This window comes from Ammospiza nelsoni, chromosome 19 (assembly GCF_027579445.1).
Source record: "Ammospiza nelsoni isolate bAmmNel1 chromosome 19, bAmmNel1.pri, whole genome shotgun sequence".
NCBI classification, from domain to species: domain Eukaryota; kingdom Metazoa; phylum Chordata; class Aves; order Passeriformes; family Passerellidae; genus Ammospiza; species Ammospiza nelsoni.
In genome coordinates this window covers 8,692,976-8,710,921 of record NC_080651.1, presented here as the reverse complement: position 1 = coordinate 8,710,921, position 17,946 = coordinate 8,692,976, and the positions used below count along the sequence as shown (strand labels likewise).

General features: G+C 48.9%; 3 protein-coding genes across 4 annotated transcripts in view; 1 reads left to right on the top strand and 2 right to left on the bottom strand.

Moving 5' to 3' along the window:
* Positions 1–3,773, bottom strand: part of ACSF2 (acyl-CoA synthetase family member 2) — a 37,737-nt gene extending 33,964 nt beyond the window's left edge. The window contains exon 1 of the mRNA XM_059485679.1: positions 3,569–3,773. Coding sequence (XP_059341662.1) covers positions 3,569–3,642 — 74 coding nt within the window. The 5' untranslated portion in view covers positions 3,643–3,773. The remainder of the gene's footprint in view (positions 1–3,568) is intronic.
* A 3,805-nt stretch (positions 3,774–7,578) lies between these two features.
* LRRC59 (leucine rich repeat containing 59) lies at positions 7,579–13,466 on the top strand. Of its 2 annotated transcripts, XM_059485964.1 has the most exons (7): positions 7,579–7,833; positions 8,179–8,238; positions 8,742–8,900; positions 9,203–9,307; positions 9,882–9,954; positions 10,383–10,556; positions 11,102–13,466. In XM_059485964.1, exons 1-7 carry the CDS (start codon positions 7,729–7,731, stop codon positions 11,344–11,346), a joined length of 921 nt encoding a protein of 306 aa, XP_059341947.1. In that variant the 5' UTR covers positions 7,579–7,728; the 3' UTR covers positions 11,347–13,466. The 2 variants fall into 2 exon arrangements, with proteins under 2 accessions (XP_059341947.1, XP_059341948.1); XM_059485965.1 differs by lacking the exon at positions 7,579–7,833 and having other exon boundaries at positions 8,212–8,386.
* EME1 (essential meiotic structure-specific endonuclease 1) lies at positions 13,287–17,940 on the bottom strand. The gene is made up of 8 exons (XM_059485963.1): positions 17,283–17,940; positions 17,072–17,199; positions 16,802–16,894; positions 16,321–16,442; positions 15,994–16,126; positions 15,367–15,482; positions 14,135–14,324; positions 13,287–13,803 (listed from the first exon to the last, which is right to left on the bottom strand). Exons 1-8 carry the CDS (start codon positions 17,938–17,940, stop codon positions 13,627–13,629), a joined length of 1,617 nt encoding a protein of 538 aa, XP_059341946.1. The 3' UTR covers positions 13,287–13,626.
* Positions 17,941–17,946: the final 6 nt, after the last annotated feature.

Sequence of the window (17,946 nt, the reverse complement as noted above, 5' to 3'; positions counted from 1 at the left end):
ATAAAGATTGAGAAAATTCAAGCAGAACCCAAAGTGATCAGCTGAAACCGTCTCCTGCTCTCTGCAGTCAGCCTTCAAAGAGGTACTTGCCCAGCCCTGCACTGCCAGTGAAAAGGGGAATATCTTGCACTGTCATGTCTTGGCCATGCATTACACAGATCAGGCTCTCTGGGCTTACTGGCTCAATATTTTCCAGACCTGGAGATCCAAAAGGTTCCACTGACTTTTCAGAACCGGACTTTTACAGTAAATGCAAGAAGGCACAAAGCTCCAGGTTTCATGGTTTGGCTTCCTCCCTATCCCCAAACATGAGGATGAAAGTGCATCAAAGAGTAGTAAAAGATATCATTACAAAGCCACATGCTGAGAACTACTGAGAAAATACTGCAGTGTTTCACACCGTGAACACAGCTTGCTCTCAGAGGTCCCAAGTATTCACATTTTCAAATTAAAGCATCAGCAAATGATGAGGCTGAAATTAGAGGCTAAGAAGGCTAAGATATCTCATGCTCATAAGCCAGAGTCACTGACTCCTCTCAAAGCACTAACTCACATAATTTCTTCAAAATCATTAAGAAAAATTCTCAGCTGCCATTGAGTCTGACCTCCCCAAATTCTGGTCTGACATTCACATGTGCTTCAGCATTTCTGTATCACTTTGACAGCGGCAGAAGTGAAAGGTGTGGGATAAAGCACAGCAGACGACTTTTGGAAGCACTGGGGGTCAGGAGTGGACTGAAGAAGGCAGACACAATCCAGCAGCTGGAAATCACACAGGGCTGGTCTCCCTCCTACCCACAGCCAGCAGCAAGTGTATGTATCTGCTCTGAGAGAATGCATCAAGAGACCTCTAGAAAGAAAGGGTCCAAAGGATTTAGAAATAACCTCTGTGCTCATCTTTGTTACAGAAAACAAGGAACTCATCCTTCACCTCTTCCTACAAAGCATCTGGTGCTGCTGGAGATAAAACAAGACCCATGGTCTGCTACTACACCAGCTCTCATTTCCCTGACTCAGCCAAAGGAGAGCAGATAAAACTCTGCTTGCTCTTGGGCGTCAGCACTGTAAGCCATGGCTTTTGGAGAGCACATGCCTTTCGTTAGCAGCACATTTCAGCAGCAAGACAGCCTGCAAATGAGCCAGCCTCATCCACAGGCTGTTTGTACAAAACTCCAGAACCCTCAAATTCAGCAACGCAGCTCAACAGAGAGACATCAGAGATCTGGGAAGAATGCATCCTCCTCCTCCTCTTCCCTGCAAAAAGTGGGAGAGCAGACAAATCCCAGCAATCCCAGAGCTCTTCTGCCTGATGGCAGGGAGCAGAAATTATAAGACTGAGGCAAACACTCTGGGCTAACCCTAGGAGCTGTTTGTATTTTTCTCTGAACAGCCCAAATCAACAGTCTGGAGTTGTTGACATAAGATAACTGGCTCTGTTTTCACCTTTAACTCTTTACCAGTCTCTACAGAAATTATCAAAAGGGATGAGAGAGAAAACAAGGGAGTGTAAGCTCCTGTCCCCTTTGTAATGTGAAGGACACTGTGGTGCCATCACATCTGCACCTGTGGGAAAGGCTCTGCCTTCCCAGAGCCTGGGCATTGTCCCAAATACAGAGTTCATACTTGGAGAGGTCCACAGATTCTGCCCGTTCCTTGGCTTATGGACATCTATCAAGAGCATCTCTACCCAAAATAAGAGCTTTTGGGTCTTTTCTGTAATATGACTGCAATTAAAGGGTGCTGAAAATTAACTCTGCTCTGTCCTCACTTCCACTTTAATCTATTGACTAAAGAATTCATCAGATACTTACTACTTTTTAAAAATATTATTATTATTATTTTCGTTTAAGGAGAGACAAGGTTCCCAGGGTTTTCAGACTCCTCCTGCAGCAATTTTCTGGTTTTGTTTTTCACTGTACCTCTCTGCCCTCTGCACTCTCCCTGCAAAAAGGATAAACAAGCCTAGGAGCAGAATTCAATAAACTTTTTTATAACATTACTAGAGTTTACTCTCTAAATACATGCTCTGTCTTTCAAAGGGTTTTGTGTCCTTGTCCCTCAGTTTCAATTCTAGGCTGGAATGAGCTGCAGTGAATGCTGTCATGCTTCCCATCTCATCCTATTTCCTAAGAACAGATTCTGAGAAGACAATCTTCACATACCTATGATGAAATGGCTCCTAATGTCAAACCAGCTGAAAAAACCCACCTAAACCCTGTCTGTGAAAAACAAGGAATGGCCCACCTGGTTCTTGGAATTGCTCACTGGAAGTCATTCATCCCAGTGATTATTACTCTGAATATCAGCTAATCCTTCAGAGCCTTTCCCAAAGCCAGATACTTCCCATTTCTGTTTTTTTTTTTTTTTTTGTTTGTTTGTTTGTTTGTTTTTGTTTTTGTTTTTTTTTTGTTTTTTTTTTACATAAACTTGCTCCAAAAGGCAGCACTAAGAAAAGCCAGGCAAAGAACTGGCCTGACTTCCCAAGCCCCAGAGTTTCTTGGTGTCCCAGACCTGATGGGTCACCCAGCTGCAGGACACTGACTGCAAGTCAGAGCCCTGAAGGAGGATGGGGAAGCCATTTGATACATTTCACATTGCTGCAATCTAGATGGAGCTGCTGCACAAAGTTCAGCCCTTGCAATGCCTCCACTTCCCTTTGCCTGCTGCTCAGGACTCGTGCCCGCCCCAAGCTGGGGCAAAGCAGGTCCAGGGGAAACAGCCTCCCTTCTGCCACTTTGGAGGGGTTTTAGGGGAGGCAAGGGTTACACATTGAGATGAATATGCCCTCCCTGCATGCAGCCACTGGCCTAGCTGGACACCCACAGCGCTCTGCAGCTGCCCTACAGTCCCTGCCCCCCATCACACACGGTCTCCATCCTCTGCAGCCTCTGTGCCCTACAGCTCCCCAACCCCAGAGCCCTCTGCCCCCTATAGCTCCCATATCTTCTCATTAACAGCCCCCCGGTCCCCTATAGCCCCTATTCCTTCTCATCCATAGCCCCCTTTCTGCTTTAATTCCTATCCCTTTTAGCCCCTGTCCCCTACAGATACTCACCCCCCACAGCCCCACAGCCCTGTACCCCCACAGCCCTGTACCCCCACAGCCCCACAGCCCTGTACACCCTACAGCCCCACAGCCCTGTACACCCACAGCCCCACAGCCCTGTACACCCTACAGCCCGGTACCCCTACAGCCCTGTACCCCTACAGCCCCACAGCCCTGTACCCCTACAGCCCCACAGCCCTGTACACCCACAGCCCCACAGCCCTGTACCCCCCACAGCCCGGTACCCCTACAGCCCTGTACCTCCTACAGTCCCACAGCCCTGTACCCCTACAGCCCCACAGCCCTGTACACCCTACAGCCCCACAGCCCTGTACACCCTACAGCCCGGTACCCCCACAGCCCACAGCCCTGTACCATTACAGCCCCACAGCCCTGTACCCCCGCAGCCCTGTACCCCCACAGCCCCACAGCCCTGTACCCCCGCAGCTCTGTACCCCTACAGCTACTCACCCCCTACTGCCCCACAGCCCTGCACCCCCACAGCCCGCAGCCCATCCGTACCTGCCCCGCCGCTCGCCCGCCCGGCGCAGGAGCTGCACTGCCCGGGGCAGCGCTGCCAGACGGGCCGTGGCCATTCCTTCAGCGGCGGCAGCACCCGAGCTACGGCAGGCCCCGGCCCGGCCCGTTCTCTGCCGTCCCGTCCCGTCCCGTTCCGCCGCTCGGTGCTGGGGGCGCGGCGCTCCACGGCCCGGCCCCGGCCCCGGCCCCGGCCCCGGCCCCGCTCCGCCCCGTCCCATCCCGCCCGCGGCTCCCCGCGGCCCCGGGACTCTTGGCCGGCCGTGGGGCGGCACCGCTGGGAAGGGAAGCGGAGAAGGCGCCCGCCCTGCCCGGCCCGCGAGAGGGAATGGAGGCTCAGGCGGAACCCCCACAGTCCCGCCGGGCACCTGCCCCGTCCTCTGCCGGTCCCCACAATTTCTTCCCTGTACATTTCCACTCCATTATCTCTTCTTCCCAGCCTGTTCCATCAGCCTGGCCCAACCACTGTTACACCCCGAATAAGCCCCTCCACTCAAATGAGTAGAGATGGACTTTGGTGCAAGATAACCACCATCATTTGCCTCCACCTGTCTCCACTTGTATCACTTTGTGCTCTAGCCCTCCCGTGAGTCACCATCTGGCCTCCAGCCCTATCTCCTCAGTAAGTTATCAGTTGGCATCACACTAGCATCTTTAGGCACTCCCTGTGGAGAAGAGACCAGCTAGGGACTGCAGAGCTGCTCCAGGGCTGGGCAGGCTGAGACCCCCTCACCTGAGTGCAGAGTAGTGGGCAGGCACCAGGTAAGGAGTGTGGTGCTGCTGAGCTCTCCAGCAGCACTGATGCTGAAGAGGTGACACAGTGTATCTGTATCACATCAAGCACAATGGTGCTGACGAACAAGAGCATAAATATCAACCTCAGAATGGTGAATCTCAGACTTCAAACCAAAAATGTGCTTGTAACAGAGTGAAATATCAACTGCCACCAGATCTCTAGCGTCTGACACTTTTAGAAATGAAAGATTTACCCCAGTGTGCATTTAGTTCATGAGGAATTTGTTTGATGGCAGCAGTGACAATGTCTTCTTTGTTAGGGAAAGGGAGACTTTTTCCCTTGAAATGCGGAAAATTGGCCTTGGCTGCAGAGGGGTCACAGAGACCTTCAAAGAGTCTGGGAATGGTCTCCAACCCCAGGCTGGCATGGTCAGCTGAGGCCCAGTAAGGATTGTTAGATCACAATTAGATCAACTGCGTTCATCCCACTTCCCTCAGCATTTCCTGCTCCCTTCTCCTTGCTAATGTTCTTGCAACCCCTAACAGAGTGCACAGATGTGCCTTGTGCTATGCTTTGTCATCTGGAGCTTCAAAGTCTTTCTAGCCTCTTCCAGTCAGTCCCACTGAACTCAGCAGCGAGGTGAGTTTCTGGATTCCCACAGGGGATGTAAAGCTGTGTGACATCTGTAGCCAGATGTTGTCCTTCCACCGTTTGGCCAGAGCAGAGCAACTGTCTTTGTGCTGATGGAGCATCAGAGCTCTTGGTATTGTATAACCACCGAGGAAAAAAAATTGATGCAAACCTGTAATAAATAAAAATAAAAATGACTTTTGGCTTGATCTTCCCACATTATGATCATTGGCCAAGAGGGTGAATCCCGGTTAAAGAAAGAATTAAACCAAGAATTATGCAGAAATTAATGTGACCTTAACATCTGGGTATGTTTGTTTGAGATTGTAGTGGATTTGGCTAGAGAGCAAAGCAAAGGACCCCTGAAGCAGTAGCATTTCATACACCATTGCATAAGGTACCATTCATTTCTAATCAAGATTTTAAAATCTGGTAATCATAAGTAGGTAGGTAGGTTTTGTAACCATCTACACCCTTGTTTGGTTTTGCTAGGAGCCAATGGCTCTTGGATTTGTGGAAACACAGATTTCAGTCTCTGTAGCATTGCACTGACAAAGATCTTTCCCAGATATGCAGAGGGTCCTGCTCAGGCCCCCTCAGAGCCCCTCTGGGTTCTGTTCTCCAGAGCAGGACTGTATTTGGTGCCTCCCAGCCATGGAAGGGAACAGCACAGCACATCACATGAATCCCTCGCTGGCTCAGGGTAACGAGTGGGTCAGTAATCAGTGCCTGCCTTGGAGATTTGGCTTCCCCACCACTCTCTGCAGCAAGTCTTCCCTCCAACAACATTGTTGTGAAAAGCTTAGGTATGGGGGGAGATTCTTGGATAAGTAAACCTCACTCCTCTCAGATGAGGGCTCTGTAATTTCTGATCACATTGGGAAGAACAATAACATGCTCTGAAAAACTTTCATAATCTCCTGGACAGGAGCACCTCAACCTCAGGTAGACTTTATTGTAGTTTCTATGCGGCAAATCCTTGTGTGCTGCTTTGGGGTGCCTTTGTTCAGAGAATCCTGTGGCCTTAGTTACCTCAGTACTGAGCTAATGCTGGTTTCTGGGTGTTGGAAGAAATTCACCGGCAGCTTAAAAACGAACTAATGCATCCAGAGGGCAGATGTGCTGCAGTAGTGAAAACATCTTCGCAATGTGTGTTTGTGATGTTTGTCCCAAACATCTTCGCAATGTGTATTTAGATCTTTGCAATGTGTGTTTGTGATGTTTGTCCCAAACATCTTTGCAATGTGTGTTTGTGATGTTTGTCCCCAAACATCACAAATAGCACAGAGGTGAGGAAATTCATGGTTAGTCCTTGCTGTAATCCCAGTACCAGGTAACACTAATCTGGCTCTGTCTCAGGCTCCTTTCTCTTTCACTGACTTTCTCCACAGAGGAGAGTGCTCTGTTCCTGTGGGGCTGGAGCCTTGGGAGCCAAGCAGGAATATCCATTAAGGGTTCCTCCTGTGAAGAAACATTGTTGGGTAATGGTACAGCCCAACTGAGAGGGAATTCTCCCCCTGGATTAGGGAGAGTGTGGACAGATATAAGCAGCTGTATCAGGTATTGCAAAACAGTGTACACATCCCTGGGTTTCTGTTGGGATTATTGACCATAAACCAGTTAGTTCTCTGTGTGGTGCTGTGTGTCAGGTGATGTGGCTGGATGCAAAACCTCCCCTGCTCGTGGGTCTAGGCTGGGAGTTCTCCTGCCTTCTGCAGGGCTGTTTCATGTAGCCCAGATCTAAACTCCTGCCAACCTGGCCAGGGTTCCAGGGCTGGTGGGACAGCTACAAGAATGCCCTGAGCTGTACCAGTGTGTCCCAAAATAGGCTCTGCCACCCAGTGTGTAAGAGGCCAACTCAAGCCCAGAGCAGAGGTATTTGACTTCACCTATTTACAGTTCTGCACTGGATGGCAAATCCACAAAGCCAGCATGACAGCTGTCAAAACTTTTGACTACTTACATATTTTAGCAACAAGAGGCATTAATGTTCATTGGCTACAAGTTACCTAGTTCTCATATCAATTAGTATTCTATCTGCCATTGTTTAATGATTCTTTTGCTTCCCATGCTAATTAGTCCAGTCTTAGTCTTTCTCTTCTTTTGGGTTGGTGGGTTTCCTGGGTCTGTGACCATGAGCAGGTGGTCACAATCTGCCCCTGACAAAACTACATTTCACCTGCTTGGAGCTGATTCAACCCAATTGCTGAGTTAGCTTTATTAGTTTCTTCCTTATCTTCGGGATTCTTCCTAATGTCCTTGTAACTCATAAATCCTGCATTCCTCGTTCCCGCTCTCAGTAGCACATCCTTCTTCCCAAGCTTTGTTAACCTCTCATTAAGTCTGAGATCATCGGATCAAACCTTAAACCTTAACAAGACAATTCTACCAACAAGTAATTCGTCTTTCTAAGACAGCGCTTAGAGCCTATTAGCTGCTCTCTGCTCGGGGACTAAATCTCATTTCTTTTTGCTTAGGTTTGAAAGTACGCAGAGATCAAACACCAGATAACATCCTCTCTTAGGGCCACGCGCCGGTGTTCGGCGGCGCCGGTGCGTGCGCGGGCGGTGCGGCCCCGCTCCGGGCCGGCAGGGGCGCGCTCGGCCCCGCGGCGGCGGCTGCCGGGCCCCGCGCGGACGTGGCCGCGGAAGTGGCTGGCGGGGCCGGGCCGTGCCACGCCGGGACGGGCCGGGCCGGGCTGGGCTGAGCCGCTCCGAGCCGAGCCGCGCTGTCTCCCCGTGCCGAGCCGCATCTCCCGTGGGCAGCCGCCGACGGAGCCATGTCGCGGGGCAGCGGGAAGGGGCTCAGCCTGAAGGACAAGCTGGACGGGAACGAGCTGGACCTGAGCCTCTGCGACCTGAATGAAGTGCCGGTGCGGGAGCTGGTGAGTCTCCGGCCGCAGGGCCCCCGGCGGGGGTGGGGAGCGGCTCCCGGCCCCGGGAAGGGGCAGCGTAGGGCAGCCGGATGTGCTGGGGGCTTGTGACCTGGCCTGCAGGTATTTAAAGCAGTGAGGTTCTGTGTCCCGCGGGCCCGGCAGCCGCTAGTTACTGCTGTCCTGGGATAAGAACCTTTTTGACACAGAGATGGATCCGGAGATGACGTGACCGTGGAGCAGCCGCGGGGGATGGATAGACTGACGCGGGAGAAACCGCAGAGGCCGAAGCAGAACAGGTGTCAGAGGGGGTCGGGTGAATGTCCATGTTCATTCAGTGCCTTATTTGTCTTTCAGGCTGCTCTTCCGAAAGCTACTGTCTTGGATTTGTCCTGTAACAACCTCGTTTCCTTGCCGGTAAGGTGCTAGAGAGCCTCCGCGGAGATCAGTCTGCTGGGAAATGTTTGGAAAGACAGCTGGTGCTTCAGTAGAGGCTCACCAGGCACTGTGGAGCTGGCACTTTCGCTGCCCTGGGGTGGCTGAATGACTCAGTTGTCAGTAACAGGTCAGTGCTGGCAGTGGATTTGGCTGAGGCAGGAGAGAGTACAGGGTTGCACTGTGTGAAGATTGCAGTACATTCCTTCCACAGCGTCCCCAGGTGAATACAGAGAAGTTTCATCAGCAGTGGAGACTTGGGTTTGTTCCTGTCATATTGTCATCCATAACCTTCTCGGTCTTATCTGTCCCACTGTGTCTCACCTCCATCTTCCAAGGCAGAGGAGGAGAGCAATTTTCCTCCATCACAGTCCTGTAGCAAGTCAAGGATTTGTGCCTGATTTGAGGTGCAGGCTGTCTCCACTTAGGTTCTTCCATAAGGGTGCTGACCAGCTTCCTCTGGGTTTTCTTTGTTTGGGTTTTAGTCAGACTTCTGCAGTTTGATGCATCTGGTGAAACTGGATTTGAGTAAAAATCGGTTGCAACAGCTGCCCTTGGACTTCGGCCGCCTGGTGAATCTGCAGCACTTGGACCTCCTGAACAACCGCTTGGTCACCCTGCCGGTCAGCTTTGCACAGCTCAAGGTAAAACTGTTTGCTGGGCAGTTACGTAAAGCTTTGGGATGCAGCCCATGGTCTTGTGATCCTGCTCAAGTTGATTTCTCTGGTGAAGCATCCATCCTGCTGACTACCCATTTCAAAATTCAGCTGGGTCTGCACTGCAGCCCAGTAAAAATCCTCTCAGTCTATTGAAAACGTCTCTGCTCATCTTCTCTACCTGTTTCATTAATGTGAAAACTAAGCAGTTCTTTCCTTCTGCTTTGGATCTCTTAATTAATTCCAAGACTGCTGTGCTCTTACAGCCTTCCCTTTGTGCCTTTTTGCAGAACCTGAAGTGGCTGGATCTGAAGGACAATCCCCTGGATCCTGTCCTGGCAAAAGTAGCAGGAGACTGTCTGGATGAGAAGCAGTGTAAGCAGGCTGCTGTCAAGGTAAGGAGTCTCGTTTTATTCTAATTTCTTTTTTTCCTTTCATGGCTTTGAGTGATTCTTGCTCTGTTTGCTTAGCAAGCTGGGCAGCTGCTGCAGGACCCTGAAGTTTCTTCAGGGAGTGAGGTGCAGGTCCACTGCACTGACTTCCCTACTGCTGTGTCTGTGGAGAGCAAACACCTGACTGAGGAGGATGCTTCTCCATTTGTGGAGTTAAGAGAGGATTAAATGCTGGTTGCCAAGAAAGGAGGCATAATCAGACATAGTAATCCATGCCTGTGCTGATAGTACAAAAACCTCTGGAGAAGTTCTGGCAAACATAAATAGAAATGTTCTGTGATCCTCTGAATCACTGAGCACCAGTTTGCCATGTTTGTTTTTAATGCAAAGATTTGTTTTTTAACAGAGACTCACATAAGTTATGAGTTCTTTTCAGAGCCGTAGCTGTAGGGATAGGTGAGGGTTGAGGGTCAGCCCCAGCTGCCTGTCCTCAGCCACACTCCATCTGTTGTGTTCTGAACTGACTGTGCTACTAGGCTTCTGCACAGCCCTCAGGTTGTTTTCTTGGCTATTTCAGGTACTGCAGCACATGAAAGCAATCCAGTCTGAGCAAGATCAACAACGGCAGCGGAAACTCCAGGCAGAGAGAGGTAGGGACAAAGAGCCCCCACGTGCTGTCTGCTGAGGACTGCTCTTGGTCTGTCTAACACACCCAAACATTCTGATCACCATCTAATAAATTGTCATCTAACACATATTTGTAGCCACCTAAACCCAAAGTACTCAGGGAATAGTAGGGTAAAAGGGCTGGAGGGAGAAATATAGCAGGGGGGTAGTGTATGTGATTTCTTGGCCTGAGGAATAGTTAAATCTCTAGAAGGAATGTGCTATAGGTTACCTATAAAACATGAAAGAAAAGCACAGCAAAATGCAAGGTATGTATTACTAAATAAAATGATAATAAAAGAGGATAGTTGTTTAATTGGTTTCCTCATTCCACTTGGGATAATAAGGTAATAAGGAAAATGGCAGTGACAACGCTTTGCATAAAAGGGAAAAACTTGCTGTTAACCCCCAGAAATGGAGAAGAAGCGTGAAGCAGAACAGCGAGCAAAGGAGGCTCTGGAGAGAGAACTGCGGAAGCGAGAGAAGGCAGAGGAGAAGGAGCGCAGAAGGCGAGAGTACGATGCTCAGAAAGCTGCAAAACAGGAGATGGAAAAGAAAACTAAAAAGGAAACAGTCCACACTCGAAGTAAGTAGTGTCTGTTTTGGGTGGGATTGTGTCAGGTTTCATTGTCATTAGATTGTGCTGCTGCCAGAATTGCTTTCATGCAGCCCAGGTACTGGGAGACTGGAAGATGGTGGGAGAGGGTAGAGTGCAACTTACAGGAGTTCTCATAAACTCTGCTGCTGTGCCCTTTCCCCCTTTTCCTGTGTTACCATGAACTGTAAAGCTGCAAGTCATGAAGTTCTCCAGCTGTTCCTAATGAGAACTTCCCTCCACTCATTTTTTTCTTAAGTCTACTGAGCTACATTTGCTTAATCAGATCTTGTGCAACACAGAGGTGCTTTACACCCCCTTCACTGCTGCCCATGAAACTGGATCTGAAACTTTTCATTCTAACCAGTTACATCCTGCACATCTACTTATTTATCAGAGCTAAGTGATGAAAATTCACAACAAAAGCCAACTGCAGCAGAGGATTAAGTATCTTACCTGAACAGTTTGTTTGTGAGCATAGCCTGTTGTTGTTGGTTCATTCCTCACATTGTGTCCTGTTCACGTTCTCACTGCAGAGCCGGCCTCCAGCTCCCGTCCCCCTCAGCCTGCCCGGCACAAGGCCTCGTGGTCGCGGTCAGTGCTGAGAGTGCTGCTCTTTGTGCTCTTCTGCATCCTCTGTACCCTGGCTGCCTGCAAGCTGACGGAGCTGCAGCATCAACCTCTGTGTGTCAGCGTCAACACCCTCTACGAGGACGTGGTGGCTGCTCTGCAGAACCACAAAACCCTGCAGAACATGCTACAGCACAACTCGCACCAGTGATTGTCCTGGGTGGGCACTTGCTTCATCAGCATCTCCTTCCACCATCTACGCAGCCAGAATTCCTATGGAATTGTGTTCTGATGAAACTGCTTTGAACCAGTCAGCGTTGGTTTGCTGGTCCACTCCACAGAGCAGAGCTATTGTTACACTATCTTTGTTGTGCATGTCTCTCAGTCGGCCTGTAACTCCCATTATTTGTGCACATTAACCTAAACTTGTTACCACTCCTTGCCTCCAAGTTGTGTCCACCAGGATTGTGAGGCACAGGAAGCTGACAGTCTATAGGAATGGGAACAAGCAGCCCTCACATCATCTGGGTGAGACAGCTGTAGCTCTGAGCTAGAGGTGGAAGGTTTTTAATACATATCCATTCCTTGCTCTCATTTCTGTTTGTGCTAAAAATGGTGGTATGGCTGTATGGGAATAATACACTAAGGCCACACTCCAGGACCAATTACAGGCATGTGGGATGGCTGTGCATCCTTGTGTTGGAGCAAAGGGGCTGATGTGCTATTGAAAGAAGCTGAAAATTTTCAATACAATAGTTTTCATGGCAATTTGTCTGAACTGGATGTTTATGTTATTAACATAGTTTTCATTTTAATTAGACCTTTTAGGAACAGCCACAAATGATTGCCAAGTACATGGGAGTAATTCCTGCCTGCTGCAGCTGCGGAAGCAGCGCTGGGCGGCGCTGTGGGAGCACTGCTGGCAGGAATGGGAAGCCTCGGGGCTGGGGAAAGGCTGGGAGGTTTGGTGGTTTGCATCTCAAGAGGAAAACTCACCTCTGCAATGGTCTGTGAATTATTTCGAATTTCCTTAAAAATTATTTAAAATTCATTTTAAAATTTCCTTAACTTCCATCGAGCAGAAGTTTTTCATATCCTTAAGAGCTTTGTGAGTTCTTAAAATGAAGTGCAAGTTTCAAAGAATATCTGTGCTACAGACTCCACTGAGACATTCACACTGGTGTCCAGAATCGTTCCTTCTTCTCATACCTATCACAGCATTAAACCCTCATTTTTCTGTAACCCGATGATAAGATTGTGGTTCCCTGAATATGGCCCAGGAGAGAGCAGCAGCACAAGTGTCAGATCAAAGGAATGAAGGGGTGCCTCTGCTTCAGGAGGGTGCATGTTCTCAAAGCTTCCTTCAAACACCTTTAAGCTTTGCTTTGGGTGCCTAGCTCATCCCATTCTTTAAAAGATCCTTACCCTCTATCCAGAAATGTTCAGGAAAATTACAAACAGCATCTAAAGCAATGATTCCTCCATGCAGCCCTTCCTGCCAACATTTAGATGAGTGCTACATAGGTTGGTGAGCATGTGCTTATACAATTTATAGACTGGGGTTAGCAGCACTTCTGGTCAGGCCAGGGCTCCAGCTGGGTGCCTAGAGCAAGCAGGGCAGGTAGGGATTTTTCCACTGGAGGCAGCAGGGTTCCAAAGAGTTAACTTCTACACATGGGATGCAGTTTAATTCTCAGCAATGCTGTTACAAAAACCCTCAACTGTCCTTGTGTGCACACAAGTGCTGATGGCTGCACGGACAGGCCGTGGTCCCCAATCTAATTAAAAGGAAGCTTTTTCTGCCAACTGTTTAGACCTCATAATTCCAGCACATATAATCAGATTTCAAGACCTTCTGTAGATTAGGCTGTCTGGAGACTGAATCAGAGCACTCTAAACTTGTATCTGAAAATTAGTCTTACTCATTCCCATCTGCTACAGCGGAACAATGAGAGGCTATTTGTGAGGTAAAGTTCTTTCACCTCGCTAGAGCAGGTGCTGGGGGGGCAGCACCACGTTGCTCCAGCTTCAGGATTTGTCCCAAAGGAGGGAGAAGGTAAGTCCTTGCAGTTCAGGAGAGCAACAGGAAGTATTCCTTTTAACAGAGGACATACCTGTCTATATTCAAGATACCATGTTTAGAAGCAAAGGTTATTCTTCAAAATTATTTATTTTATAGAAAGACAAATAAAACAACATCAGTACTATAAGCTGTGTGCAACTCATGTGCTTAGGGAAGATGTTCACCACCTTTCTTGTGTAAACTCCTGCTATTCAGCAACTTTATCCAACTTTTTTCCTTCTACAATAAAGTCTTAATGTGTTTCAAGTATTTAAACAGGGATCATTGAGTGTTATCTAAGCACTTCTTCACAGAAGAAAACTGAAAACTTGACCAGACAAATGGTGAAAACCCTTATTCCCTGGAGCTACCCAGTGAAATCCAAAATGGAACACACTTAACTGAACAGTACAACCCTTTTTCCCTGTGCTAGCCAGTGAAATCCAGACAGAGGTTGGGATCGTGGGAAGTCATGTGCAGGTAGATGCGCCGGGACAGTTCGGGCCCGATGCGGCGGGCGGTGGCCGTGACGCCCTCGCCGCGGTGCACGGGGATGTTGGCCAGCATGTTCTCCCGCTCCTGCTCCGAGGAGCACCGCTCATAGGCCTGGAAGCAACAACAATGGCATCACCCACTTGCATCCATTGCTCAAAAAACCAATCAAAGCTATGCACCTGTACCTGCTCTGCCCTTCCACAATGTCCACTCATTTTTCACTTGGTCTCTGCCCAAGTCCCATCTGTGAGCTTGGAGAGTGAAGCCAGTGCTGCTCCCTCAGTGGGAAGCCAGACCAGTGGATGCCAAGGAATTGGTTCCTTCGTTAACTTACTGAACCGCTCATGCAGAATCACTGTGTCTAATTTAATACTGATTAAATTATTTCTTCCACTCCCTGGCTGCCTGCACACAGTGCTGGGTATCCCTGAGGCATCCTCACCTGGATCAGAAGCTGAGGAGAAGGGTAGGCAGACACGATAGCCTCAGCCATCTCAGCGCTGACACGGTTAAATTGCTGTATCTGCCTCTTCCAAACTTTCAAGAGACCCTTTCCAGAAGGATCCACCTTCACCCCTCTGCAACAGTCCTTCTCTAAGTAGAAAGAGAACCCTGTGTTCTCTCGCTCTCGCCTAGGGAGAACAAGGAATGAGGAAGCAAATGAGACAATGAGGCTGTGAAGAAAATCCTGTCCCTGCCATCTGTTGTCACAGAGCCAGAGCACCGTCCCTCACTTGAGCTGTCAGAGACACAACTGGCATCAAAGGAAACATGAATAATTTGACCCTGTTTTCGTTACATGCATTAACAATTTCTTTAAGACCCAGATTGCTCCTGAAATATAAACAATCCCATACTCAGCAGCAATCCTGACACAAGCCAACTTGCAGACAAAGTGGTAAACAAGAATTCACCTTCTGGCTGTCAACCATAACAAAGCACTTTTAGATGTCATTTTTAATGACAGCTCATCTCTTGTCATGGCTGACATGAAAATCCAGCAGCTGCTGTGACAGGAATGCCAGGATTGCGTGAGACTGTGCAAGATGGCTTTCTTAGCTATCACTGTGCAACAAGCTGCTGTCCTCCCTCATCAATGGAAAGAATCAAATGGTTCATTCTCAGGCATGTCTCTTCATTACACACTGAAGAAGAAAAGCTGGCACTCTAAGAGCCAACCCTACTCGCATTCCCTTTCCACTCCAAAAATCTGACTCAGAACAAGAGCTCTACTTGATGTCAAGGCTCCAGTGTGAGAGCTGAAGGTAGTGAGGCACCAGAATAAATTGCCCAAAGAAGCTGCAGATACTCCAGGAAGTTGTGGATCCCATCCCTGGAAGCATTCAATGTCAGGTTAGATGGAGCACTAGGCAGCCCTGTGGAATGGAAGATGTGCCTGCCCATGGCAGGGGGTTGGCTTAGATGGTCTTTAAGGTCCCTTCCAACCCAAACCAGCCTGTGACTATGAAACCAGGGTTTGTCCTGACCCCTCTGCGGGCAGGACATCAATTTCAAGAACAAGCTCCTCCTTTGTTGGAGGAGCTGCAAGAGCAGATGCTCTGTCACCTGCACCTTTAGGAACCATTGTACCCTGTGTTGTACCTGCTATTCCTTCCCAGTAGCTCAAAGTGCAGCCTCTCCAAAGGCAGGACCAAATCTCCTCTGCTTACTCACTTGTATGGTGCTTCAGCCACAGCTTTGGTGAACATAGTGGCATATTCCCCAAGCTCCTCACTGCTCTCAAAAATGCTGATTTGGACTTGTGTGCTCAGCTGCAGATCCACCAGGGCCTGTATCACCAATGGGAACAACAAATGGCACAATCAGTGTTGCTGCATCAAATTCCATATTCGTCTGAAGCAGAAAAGGGTCACAAACGTCCTGCTGTAGGACAAGAACCTGCACTCTCCATTTTGGGAACAGTTAAGACACTGAAATATTTAGAGGCAGTCTGTCTCCTGACAGTTAATATCACCTCAGTGTTCTCTAAGCTGCCTCAGCTCCCCTGTGGCTCTTGTTATGAACAAGCCACCACCAGTGGCATTGGCCAATGGGCCCTGAAGGGCAAGAGGTGCTGTGGCTGACATCAGTATCCAGGAGAATGAGACACATCAGCCTCTGTGGGAGCAGGTACATGACTGAGCAGTGGGGAGCTGAACCTAAAGAGCTCTGTCCATAGACGGATGGACAAATGAATAAGGAAAGCCACATACTCCCATGTACAAAATTGTGTGACTGGGTCAAATGTTCAAATACTGGGAGACAACAGATGATGGCTGCATGCATTTTAAAAGCACTCACTTCTTTCACATCCATTCTGGATAAGTCCAAGCTAGAATCCTTAGCTTCCTTTTTTCTCCTTTCTCCCCGTTTCTCTTGATTCCCACTTGCTGCTGTCTGTCGCAGCCTTTGTTTTGGCTGAACTTGAAGAGACCTAAAAAGAGTCAGGTAAGACTGGGGTGGCAGTCTGGATGGACCTTTGCTTCTGTTTCTGTACAAAAAGTGGTGGAGCCGTTCTGGGAATACCTCTTGTACTCCAGTCTTTGCTAGAAAGAATTAACATAAACACCTACGGCATTTTTCAAGACCAGAGAAAACACAGAAACATTTGGAGGGAAGAAGTCTGACCTGAAATAATTTTCTACTCCAACTACTGCCAGAGCCAGAATTCTCCCAGGCATTCTCTCCATCATATGAGCCACATAGCTCTGCAGGGTCTCCTTCTGCCTTTCTGCACAGCCATCAGCATTCTACAAAGATGAATGGGAAACATAAGGAGTTAAACAACGTTGAGGTATACAGAGAAGCACAGCAAATTATTGCTCTGGTTGTCGGTCTGCAGAAAGAAGGAAAAAAAAAAATAAACAAACTCACTTGATGTAACAATGTAACTCTTCAGAGGAATGTGTGAAAAATTTTAACTAGTGAAGAAAGCTTGTCAGAACTTTGTATTATACAGCCCATTGATGGCTTCTACACCCAGATTTCTGTTTCAGTGAAACCCTGCATTCCACCCACACCAAAACCTTCCTGCCACTAAGAGGGATGGCAAAACACTGGTTTTACATCAAGGCATGTTCAGGAACACAAAAGTCATAAGCATTCTCACTTGCTTGTAGCTGTGAGCCATGGACAAAAACTCCTCCAAGCCAAGCAGAACCAGAACATTTGGTTCTTCTGTCCATTCATCTCCTCCTCCCATCTGTTCAGATATGAAAACAAACAGGCCACAGTCTGTTTAGAATTCACTCAGACTCCCACTCAGATCTCTGAGCAGGGAAATTAGAGGGTGTTCACTTGGGTTGCTAAATACAATTACTAATGACCACAAATAACACATGAGGAAAAGGAGGAGATTATAAAAATTTTGCTCACATACCTGTGATGTCACTGTCTTTCTCCTCCAGGTGATGCTGCAGGGAACAGCGTGGTTCTCAAACACACAGGAATAATTGGCAGCCTGCAAAGCACTAAGGATCTGCTCGCCACCTTCTACCTGTAAGATGACTGAAATCGATTCATGGGTCAGGCCTCCAGAGAGAGGAGACAACAGTCAGTACAAGGCAGCAGCAGGCTGTGAGGACAACTACCTGGATCCAGCACCACTGTTATGTATTTCTGGCACTCTCCTGGCCGCTGAGCTTTCAGCATCTTGGCAACGGCTCTCTTCCTCTCTTTCTCCTCCTCCTGCTTCCTCCTCTTTGCTTCTTGCTCTTTCCTTCTCTGCCATACATTCTGGCAGATTGCCTCCCGTTCCTTCTGACTATATTGTCGCTTCTTGAGAGGGAGCGATGTTTCTGGCCTTTCTCTGCTTACCGGGGGGCTGCCAGGCCTGTCAGAGTCGACTGGCAATGAGCACAAGGGGGATCTCTCAACACTGCGTGTACCAGTCTCACTACCGCAAGCTACTTCTCCAGACGGCGTCAGGTCTTGCCGAAGCCCTTCGCTCCCAGGAGCCATCAGGTCAGCACAAATCCCAGACGCCTCTCCTTCATCATCAGCGCCCAGGCTGAAGGGCTCAGGCTCCGCTCCCACCCTCATCTTGACCCTCTCGTGCAAAGGGACGACGTCCATCCCCTCTTCGCTCCCGCTGCTCACCATCTTGACAACCTCTGCCACTTCAGGCTTAGGAGATGGCGACCGCGGGCGGCTCGGCTCGCCGAGGCATGGGGACGGCTGCAGCAGGTAGGCGAAGGAGGGCAGGTTCTCCTCCTCGCTGCTCTCAGACCCCAAGTCGCTCTCCGCCATCTCCCC